General features: G+C 38.9%; 1 protein-coding gene and 1 pseudogene across 2 annotated transcripts; both read right to left on the reverse strand.

Moving 5' to 3' along the window:
* Window positions 1–899: 899 nt before the first annotated feature.
* Window positions 900–3,043, reverse strand: LOC308097892 (nuclear factor 7, ovary-like; annotated as a pseudogene). Its single transcript has one exon. The product of its transcript is annotated as a nuclear factor 7, ovary-like (transcript).
* Window positions 3,044–8,162: 5,119 nt separating this feature from the next.
* Window positions 8,163–10,346, reverse strand: LOC308097894 (E3 ubiquitin-protein ligase TRIM39-like). The gene has a single exon (XM_080446004.1). It carries the CDS (start codon window positions 10,106–10,108, stop codon window positions 8,720–8,722), a length of 1,389 nt encoding a protein of 462 aa, XP_080302130.1. The 5' UTR covers window positions 10,109–10,346; the 3' UTR covers window positions 8,163–8,719.
* Between the last annotated feature and the right edge of the window lie 800 nt (window positions 10,347–11,146).

The following is an 11,146-nucleotide window of genomic DNA, read 5'->3' on the forward strand; positions in this document are numbered from 1 at the left end:
TTGGAGGCTGCATTCATGATGTTTTGTGTGAAAATATCTGATGATCATGTGCTAAACTGCTCCACTGTACTACACTGTACTACTCCATGTAGCCAATCCTAAAGCCTGATTTATACTTATCTATACAAATATAATACTATATATATATATATATATATATATATATATAATATAATCATTTTCATCCAACCAGCCCTCTTTATTTTTTAAGATTGATCATATGGTGGTTAACTGACTTACAAACACAAGGCATAATTATTTCAAATAGTAAATGTCCTATTCTTCAGTAATAGATTGAAATCATCTACCTCTTAAAAAACATTTAGAGCAACAATTGTCATACAGAGTGAAATTTAGGGCTTTAACATTCAAAACTTAAAACAAATTGAATCATTGTCATAGAGAATTGATTTTAGAACTTGAATCCCCACATTAAAGTCCGATGCAATACAACACTTGGAGCTTTAAATCAACACAGAATCCTATTTCGCAAATCATGGACGGAGGCGCCACACAGTTAACTGTTAACTTGACAAGGACGGCAGAGGTAACTTTGCTTGCTTCATGCTTGTGTGCATATGTGCTCAAATTCACTAGATATAGCAGCCAGATGGAAGGCCTCATACATTTTTAGATGTTCCCCTGCTGTTCAATGTATTTACCATGGAGGAAAATGACGTAGTCTCAACTGAATACGTCAGTAAACACTTTTTGAGTTAAAGCACATCGTTTTGTCAAGTGATGTTATAAAAAGGGTCATTTGACAAAGTATAAATTAACCCTTAGACCCACAATACCTCCAGAAGTCTACACCTCAGAAACACACTGGGTACAGCTTTACCAAATAAACTGTTTTAGTATTTTAATATTTTATTATGGTGTTTTCATTGTATTTTCAGGGAGTCAAGTGATAACACACTTCAATTTCAATTAAATTCAAATGTTGTACAGAATCATAACAAGTTTTCTCAAGGCACTTAACATATATAATAGACCAAAGCCTGAGACGAGGGGGGAAAAAAACCTGAAAACCCCTGAAAAAACTAAAACATAATCAATGATTTTTTTCATTAAAACTTTTTTAGATGTATCCAAGTGATTCTATATTTTATGAGTAAATGTGGAAGTACAACAATAAAAGTATCATATTAGTCTGGTACATTGTATGATAAAGTACACCAACTCGTCAACATTATTACTGTTGATTTAATGTATACCTTAAACCCCCAACACATATTTACAATAGAAATTAGAATTACTAGAACAGGTATAATAGACAGTGGACACTAGCTATGGTCTGTAACTTTACAATTACTGATTATTGAATATAGGCAGTAGATATGATCCATAACATGACATCATCATCACCAAGATATGTTGATGATATCTCCTTAGTTTGTCATCATCATCATCATCATCATGTCTAACATTGTTCTTCCAGAGTTACACTGATCTTCCATGGCAACATCTTAAGAGTATTAGAAGTATGATCAGTACCAATGAATGGAAAGAGTGTGTCGGTGAAAGTGTGTGTGAAGGTGCGTATGTGTGTGTTAGTATCAGGATCAGAGAATGACAGCTTTCCTTCAGTCCAGTCCAGCCTCACTCTTATCCTCTGGGGGTTCTGCTTCAATGAGAGAACAGTAACTGACCCTGATGAAGATTGTGCTCTGTATTCACCATCACAGAATAATATGCTCCAAATTTGACCCCCGCTGTCACCCTTTCTCTGGTAAGACTCTGCTGACATACCTAGTCTCCAGCGTGGATTGTCTCCAACCTCAACATCCCAGCTGTGACTCCCTGAGTTAAAGCCCTCAGAACCCACGACACGGATCCATGTGTCAAACCTCTCTGGGTTGTCAGGAAGCTGCTGTTTCTCTCCAAGTCTCACACTGGTCAGATCATCAGATAGGATGAGATATGGATGGGCAGTGTTGGGGTCCAGAATGACAGGAGTGTAGGAGACAATGTCCTTCATCTTGTCCCAGACTCTGAAGGTCAGGTTACCCAGGTGTTTAACCTCGTCTATCAGTGCTCCTGAGACCAGCTGTGGGGTTTGCAATTTTAACTGGACTCTTTTCATTGTGGTCTTGGAGTTCTGCAGCAATGAGATGTCTTCAACTCTCAGCGCGTCCTCTACGGCTCTGATTGTCTCTGAAAGGGTTGACATGTCTCTGTTCAGACCCTCAATCTTCTCCTTCATCATCTGACTCTTCTGCTGCTCTTCCTCCCTCAGTACAGATATCCTGGCCTCCTCTTCCTCTTGTAGAAACTGATGAAGCTTCTTAAACTGTTCCTTCATCTGCATCTCTGCGTGCCGGGCCCGGACCTTAATGTGTTCTGCTGTTTGATCATAGTTTGTTTTAACTTCATTAAAGACCTCCAGTTTCTCCTGTAAAGGCTTCAGAGATTTCTGGACTTTATTCTTGTGATACACTGCAGCTTCATCAATGGGTCTGAATCTGTGGTTGGTGTGTTTTTTTGAATCTCGACACACAACACACACTGGCTGTTGACATTTCAGACAGAACAGTTTGAGTTTCTCAGCATGCAGACTACCTCAGACCCTGTTGAAGCTCTCTGATGTCTCTCCTGTATGAAGGCCTCACACAGGTTCTTCAGAGCCAGGTTTCTGGGTGGATCTACTGAATGTCTCTCCTTACAAACTGGACAATCCTTTATTACCTTCTCTCTCCACCATTCCTGCAGACAGGCTTTACAGAAGCTGTGGCTACATGACAGGAGAACAGGATCTTTAAAGATGTCACAACACACAGGACAGGAATAATCATCTTCTGAAAGAGCCGACTTGCAAGCCATTTTGTCTCTGAGTGAAACTACAAACACTCAAAACAGGAAATCAGTCTTAGTCCCCCTGAATGTTCCCTGAAGTTTACCTTCACTTTAAATCCTGGTTCTTTTTAAAGTCCATTCAGCTGACAGAGTCAGCAGGAGGTTCCAGTGGTCCAGCTGTGGAAAGACAGTCTTTCCTCCCTCACTGGAAGTTGTGTGTTTGATTTGAAGGCGAATCTAACTGTCTCTCTGTGTCTGTGTCGCGTGTCGACAGTGAGGAGTATGAGTCTCTGTTTCCTGCTTTCTGTCAAGGTATATAAAAAGAAGGTACAGCCATTTAAGTCATTTTCGTCAGCAGGGAGCCAAACCGCAGCCCTGGAACACATTGGGGCCTATGAGAGCCATGGTGGACCAGCTTAGAACAAATATTATTTCTGAACGACTGCAACCTTTGTGAAATACTCGGTCCAGGAAAATAAAAGAAAACATATCACACATTGTTTTCTGCTGTGTTGTTTTTCGATGGGTACACTGTATGAATTTATTGATCTATCTAAAGAGCATAAAGTAAGTTTCTGAACATGCTAAAGTATCGATACTGCAGAGCCAGAAGAAACCAGTGTTGCCATGACCGCTATAAGCGACTTTGGGCTTATTTTTCTGTGAAGAAATATTGGTAGTTGCGGGTTGTGTTTCTTGTGGCATGTTTCTAAAGTGTAGTTGCTTATTTGGGCTTGCTTTACAATTTTTTAATTATTTTAACCTAGTGGGTTCTCAAATATTTATGTCATGGACCCCAAAATGATGTGGTGGAAAGTAACTAAGTACATTTACTTAAGTACTGTACTTAAGTACAATTTTGAGGTATTTGTACTTTACTTGAGTATTTCCAATTTCCAATACTTTTACTTCTACTCCACTACATCTCAGAGGCAAATATTGTACTTTTATTCCACTACAATTATTTGAAAACTTTAGTTACTAGTTACTTTTCAGATATAAATTATGATATTATTATGAAACATACATGAACCACTTCAGCCCTATTTTATATAGGCTATTTGAAAATAGACGATCTACAAGCTCACAACACTTCGCATCGCGATGCGTTGTGAGCTTGTAGATCTGCTATTTTCAAACATTTAGTACTTTTACTTTTGGTACTTTAAGTACATTTTGATGCCAATACTTTTGTACTTTTACTCAAGTACATTTTTAATTTTGGACTTTTACTTGTAACTGAGTACTTCTATATTGCAGTATTGGTACTTTTACTTAAAGGGATATTTCACTTTCAAAAAAACTTTTGGTCATTTTATCATCTACTCAGGCCTTTGTGAGCCCCCCAGACAGTTTTTAAGTTGCTCGATTCAGTATTTATGTATTTGATATTCATTTTTATCAGACCCCCTTCCTATACAAACCCATTGTAACTTCAAACTCCATTTTAACCAGGTTAGATTCGTCGAAAACACCCGTCCTTGGTCCTCACCCTGCCATCCTAATGCGTGAGGGGGCCGTGTTTTTCCGATATTTTTTTTCATTTATTTTTTATTTTTTTATTGTATTTTATTATATAAAATTTTCAAAAAAATATATTTAAAATAAATGAAAAAGTAATTGAAAAAACGGCCCCCTCGCGTATTAGGGGGGCAGGGTGAGTCACCAGAACCAAGGACGGGTGTTTTTGATGAATCTAACATGGTTAAAATGGAGTTTGAAGTTACAATGGGTTTGTATAGGAAGGGGGCGTGTCTGATAAAATGAATATCAAATGTCTAAATACTGAATCGAGCAACTTAAAAACTGTCTGGGGGGCAGACAGAGTTTGAGTACTCTTTCCACCACTGTGTATTTGAAATTGTTTTGTGTTGTTTCAAAAATCTTACAAATATTCCACATTTTATTTGAAGATTTTTTTAAAACAGCAAATCTACAAGCTCACGTAGATCGGCTATTTTTAAACACTTTAAACATAGGTTTAAAGTGCTCATAATGACCTAGTGACCTAGTTGCTTCTTTTGAGCTTGTTTTCCTAAACCTGGTTGCTTATTTCTCTCACAAAATCTGGCAACACTGCCAGAAAGATACATGCTGGTGTTTAGTTTTAAAACAATTGATTGGAAAACAACCTGTTATGTCTTCCAATATTCCTGAACCAATTAACTGACAAAGGACGCAATCGTTCAGAAATAGTTTTTGCTCACAAGCTGGCCATCCAGCTGCTAGACTTCAATGCATTTCACCAAACTTCTGGTTCCCTGTTTTGTCTCCCATTCATGTCAATGGCGTCTGCATGGTCTATAGGTCGATTGTACCTTCTTAATTATACCCTGGCTTTTTGTCGGCTGAGTCTGGTAGGGGGCGGAGCTTTGACACACAACAGAGCAGATGTGATTTATGCACTCTATTTCTCTCTCTCTCTCTCTCTCTCTCTCACACACACACACACACACACACACACACACCCTGAATCAAACATAATACTGTATGCTACTATGCTACACACATTAAATTGGTTGTATGAGATTGATCAAAGTCAGACAGGCCTACGCATTTTATTATAATATATTTAGTAGGCTACAGACAGGGAACAACGGGCGCGGAATGTTTTTTTTTTTTTTTTTTTTTTTTATTGTATCTGGACTGTTCAAAGGTCGCCTCACATTAACCCTTTCACCCACCGACAATAGAGGCATTCATGTATTTAAGTCACCTGCCTGCTTGCCCTGCTCATCAGGAGCAGTTGGGTGCAGTGTCTTGTTCATGATGTTTCTACACACAGTATCAGTTGTCGTGTTTTTCACCATGATGCAGACGAGGCCATCAAGACACACACAGTCACATCAAGAAGACAAGAAAGAGGCAGTCATGATCTGACACATTCTAAATGGAGCTTATGGAACAGACTTTTCATCCTCAGCTTGTATTCAGTCATAGCTACATGGTAGTATTGTAGGTATAAAGTTAATGAGGAATGCAAGCCTACCAATAAATTAGTGTAAAAGACTGAATGTGTATACAATTTGGTGAATCATCTATCAGACAAACACATCGACCGCATGTCACAAAGCCCAACACGTGTGATAGTTTATAAGTTCCACCCTGTCCTGAATACATCTATGAATCGATGTGCATAAGCTTGAACACTAGAAATTGTCTCTCAGTAGGAAGCAAATCTCCACCAGGGGGCACACTCCTCCCTCCTCCACCGTTGTGTGTGTGCTGCATATTGCTTTGGTGTTCTGTGCATGTGTGAAAAGGCACAAGGAAATGGGGGTTAAGGCTACTATGATAAATGGTGCTGATCATTAATGCCTATCAATTATATTTGTACAGGGTCAGACTGAGACCTCAAATCAGGGCGGGAATGTAACAGTGGCTGACAATGTCTGTCCAAAATGACATAAAATAATTAACCATTTAGAGCAGTCAGCCAAACACAGCAACCAGCTGATCAGTGACAGTCAGTTCCTCGCCAGAGCTGGCGAAAACTTCTGGGAACTCAGATTAATTAAAGTAATACAAACAGACAATTTAGAGAAATGACAAAGTGTGGTTGGCCCGATGCAAGTTGTGGGTTGCAGTTATCGGGATCCGGGGAATGACTGAAGAAAAATAACATTTGGGGTAGATTGGATGCTGCATTCATGATGTTTTTTGTGTGAAAATAGCTGATGATCATGTGCTAAACTGCTCCACTGTACTACACTGTACTACTCCATGTAACCAATCCTAAAGCCTGATTTATACTTATTTATAGGACAGAGTATACATTAAGCATAATCATCTTCATCCAACCAGCCCTCTTTATTTTTTAAGATATCATAATGGTGATTAACTGACTTACAAACACAAGGGATAATTATTTAAAATAGTAAATGTCCTATTCTAATTCAGTAATAGATTGAAATCCGCTACCACTTAAACAACATTTACAGTATAAAACAATTGTCATACAGAGTGGAATTTAGGGTTTTAACATTCAAGACTTCAAACAAAATGAATCATTGTCATAGATAATTGATTTAAGAGCTTGAATTCCCACACCAAAGTCAGATGCAATGCAAACCATGGAGCTTTAAATCAACACTGTATCATATTTCACAAATCATGGAAGGAAGCACCACACAGTTAGCTTTACAAGGACGGCAGAGGTAACCTTTCTTGCTTCATGCTTGTGAGCTTGTGTGCGTGCACTTTCACATTCACCAGAAATAGCAGCCAGATGGAAGGCCGCATACACTTAAAAAAAATACATATCATTATGTGATATAAAAATATATAAAATAATATTTTATATATTTTTATATCACATAATGATATGTATTTTTATATATTTTAAAAATATATAAAAATACGTATCATTATGTGATATATTTCCAAATTGGAAATTCTAAAACAACACAATCATCGCGAGAGGATGAATATCTTATATGACATGCTAATCTGATATGACACAATTGATATTCAGCAGGGATGATATCTCTCTGATAGGTCATAGAATGTGAACTTGTCATTATGTCCTGCAGCCTTCAACTGACTTCAATGAATTCAAGGATTAGATTTTTGTACTTACTGGATCCATTAATATCAAGGTAAATGTTCCCCTGCTGTTTTTTCAATGTACTTCACATAATCCCATGGAAGAAAATTACATATTCTCAACTGTCAATACGTTTTGCGTTCAAAACGTATTGAACGTATATTCTTTAATCAAATGGCACTTCAAAAGAGTCTTGTCACATAGTATCAAATCAATTAAAGCTGCACTGTAACTTCCCTCTCCTACCCTGGATTTGAACCCGGTGTCCTGCGCAAGTGCTAACATTTTTATCATTGAGCTAATAGAGCCTGCCTGCTTGCTCAGGGGATAAATTGAATCTTGACCATCAGGTCAAAATTTGTGTCAGATCCTGTGTCTATAGGTGAGACATGACCTTTGACACGACCTAAATGTCTCAATAGAAGAGAAGAGAGACCAAATACAACCACCCCAATTGTATAAGTTATATTGTATTAATATACTCTACCATACAGATTGGACAACATTATATTTTATTAATTAAAAATAAGTTACATATAGTGAGGCTTTAACGTTTGGACCTACAATACCTCCAGAAGTCTACATCCCAGAAACACTCTTACATTTAGTGCACATTTAGTTTGAACAAATCAATTGTTTTAATCTTTTATTATGGTGTTATCATTGTATTAGTCTAATGATAACACACTTTAAATGTACTGGCCCAGTTCATAGTCTAAAATAATTAAAGTTCATAATTAAAATAAAAATGTTAACATACTGACCTGCTAACCATGTAAAATGTCATATTTTAATCACACAAGAGATGGTAGATGTTTATTTGATTTCAAATTATTTCTTCACATACAAATTCATTTTCAGATCTATAACTACATTAGAAATCAGAGTAAATAAATCAGCCATAGTGCTTAATTGTTTTAAGGTTACTGGTTGGTGAATAGTCACAGAGTGGACCAAATGGATGCCAGTTTGATTGCAGTTGGAGTCAAGTGTTGCATGCTTTCTACCCCTAACCTCATCTCTCTACACCCTATATAAAACAATTAGCCTACCTAAAAAAGAAAAAGAAAATAATGAAATTGTAAAATGAAACCATTTGAGATGCATCCAAAGAGATGATTCTATATTTTGTGAGAAAGCTGTGTAGAAGCAGTAAAAGTATCATATTGGTCGCAAAAAAATCTATAGTGAAGTACCCCATCTCAACATTGTTACGATTCATTAACTTTATACCTAAAACCATTACAATTGATTGAGTAATATTACTCTTAGTAGTCTTAGTAGTTTTTCTACTTCATTTTTACGCCATCATCATCATCACCATCATCATCATCATCATCATCATCATCATCATCATCATCATCATGTCTAACTATGTTATCCCAGAGTTACACTGACTTTACAAGGCAACATCTGAGGGAGAGTATGAGCATTACCAATGAATGGATAGAGTGTGTCAGTGAAAGTGTGTGTGAATGTGTGTAAGTGTGTGTTAGTATCAGGATCAGAGAATGACAGCGTTCCTCTGTTCCAGTCCAGCTGGACTCTGATCCTCTGGGGTTTCTGCTTCACTGAGAGATCAGTTTCTGACCCTGGTGAGGAGAGTGCTGTGTACGTAACTTGATAACACCTTATTCTCCAGTATTGACCCTCTTCGTCTCCCTTCCTCTGAGAAGACTCTCCTAACACACCTATTGTCCAGTTTGTATTGTCTCCAACCTCAACATCCCAGCTGTGAGTCCCAGAGTTAAAGCCCTCAGAACCCAGGACACAGGGCCAGTAGTCAAACCTCTCTGGGTTGTCAGGAAGCTGCTGTTCATCTCCACATCTCACACTGGTCAGATCATCAGATAGGATGAGATCTGTATGGGCAGTGTTGGGGTCCAGAATGACAGGAGTGTAGGAGACAATGTCCTTCATCTTGTCCCAGACTCTGAAGGTCAGCTTACCCAGGTGTTTGACCTCATCTATCAGTGCTCCTGAGACCGGCTGTGGGTCCTGTAGTGTGAACTGGACTTTTTCCATTGTTGTCTTGTAGTTCTTTAGGAATGAGATGTGTTCAGCTCTCAGATCCTCCTCTACGGCTCTGATTTTGTCTGAAAGGGATGATATTTCACTGTTCAGACCCTCAATCTTCTCCTTCATCATCTGACTCTTCTGCTGCTCTTCCTCCCTCAGTGCAGTGATCCTGACCTCCTCTTCCTCTTGTAGAAACTGATGAAGCTTCTTAAACTGTTCCTTCATCTGCATCTCTGTTTGCTGGGTCTGGACCTTAATGTGTTCTGCTGTTTGATCATAGTTTGTTTTAACTTCATTTAAGACCTCCAGTTTCTCCTGTAAAGGCTTTAATAATTTCAGGACTTCCTCCTTGTGATCCAGGGCAGCTTCATCAATGGGTCTGAAACTGTGGTTGGTGTGTTTTTTAGAATCTCGACACACAACACACACTGGCTGTTGACATTCAAGACAGAAGAGTTTGAGTTTCTCAGCATGCAGACTGCAGAGAACCTCAGACCCTGAAGCTCTCTGATGTCTCTCCTGTATGAAGGCCTCACACAGGTTCTTCAGAGCCAGGTTTCTGGGTGGATCCACTGAATGTCTCTCCTTACAAACTGGACATTCCTTTATTACCTTCTCTCTCCACCATTCCTGCAGACAGGTTTTACAGAAGCTGTGGCTACATGACAGGAGAACAGGATCTTTAAAGATGTCACAACACACAGCACAGGAATAATCCTCTTCTGGGTGAGACAACTTGTAAGCCATTTTGTCTCTGAGTTGAAGCAACAAACACAGAAAATCAACCAGTCAGTCTTGGTCCCTCTGAATGCTCCCTGAAGTTTACTTTCACTTTGAATCCTGGTTCTTGTTAAAGTCCATTCAGCTGACAGAGTCAGCAGCAGGTTCCAGTGCTCTGGTTCAGTATTCACTCCTGATAGACAGTGTGTCCTCCCTCACTGGAAGATGTGTGTATGATCTGAAGGTGAATCTTATCTATCTCTCTCTGTGTGTCGACAGTGAGGAGAATGAGTCTCTGTTTCCTGCTTTCTGTCAGCTGGTCTGGTAAGGGGCGGAGCTTTGACACACCACACAGACCTGTTGTAAAGTACACACACACACACACACGCACGCACGCACGCAAGCACGCACGCACACACGCACGCACGCGCGCGCACGCGCACACACACACACACACACACACACACACACACACACACACACACACACACACACACACACACACACATTGTAAATGGAGCTTGTGGAAGAGATTGCTTATACTCAGCTTCATACATAGTAGTATTTTAGGTATAAAGTTAATGAGAAAGGCAAGCAGTGTAATAGACTGAATGTGTATAATTTGATGAAGCATCTATCAGACAGACACATCAACCACTTCAAAGCTCAACAAGTGTGATAGTTTATAAGTTCAACCCTGTCAGGAATACATGTATCTAGAAATTGGGTCTCAGTAGGAAGCAAATCTCCACCCGGGGGCACATTCCTCCCTCCTCCACTGTTGTGTATGTGTGCTGCGTGTGGTGACATGTGTTAGGACCAGTTTATAATATCTGTGTACAGATATTATATATTATAATGTGTGTATATAAGTTCTTTCTTTGATTTGTATTCATTTAATGGAATTCCTGCAATGTATTAATCCAATGTGTAATATGTCTGACAGTCCTTATCAGCTAGTAGAATTCCACTCCACTGTCTCCTCCTTTCTCCTGTCTTTTGATAATAAAGTGCTTGGCAGAGGGGAGGATGCGCCATTGTAAGTTGGGATCGTGTCCAGTGAGA

Source organism: Gymnoscopelus braueri (genome assembly GCF_963280865.1).
Source record: "Gymnoscopelus braueri genome assembly, chromosome: 13".
NCBI classification, from domain to species: Eukaryota; Metazoa; Chordata; class Actinopteri; order Myctophiformes; family Myctophidae; genus Gymnoscopelus; species Gymnoscopelus braueri.

What these genes read in the sequence shown, in the direction of transcription:
- LOC308097894 (XM_080446004.1), bottom strand. Translation starts at nt 10,108, where the DNA reads ATGGCTTACAAGTTGTCTCACCCAGAAGAGGATTATTCCTGTGCTGTG.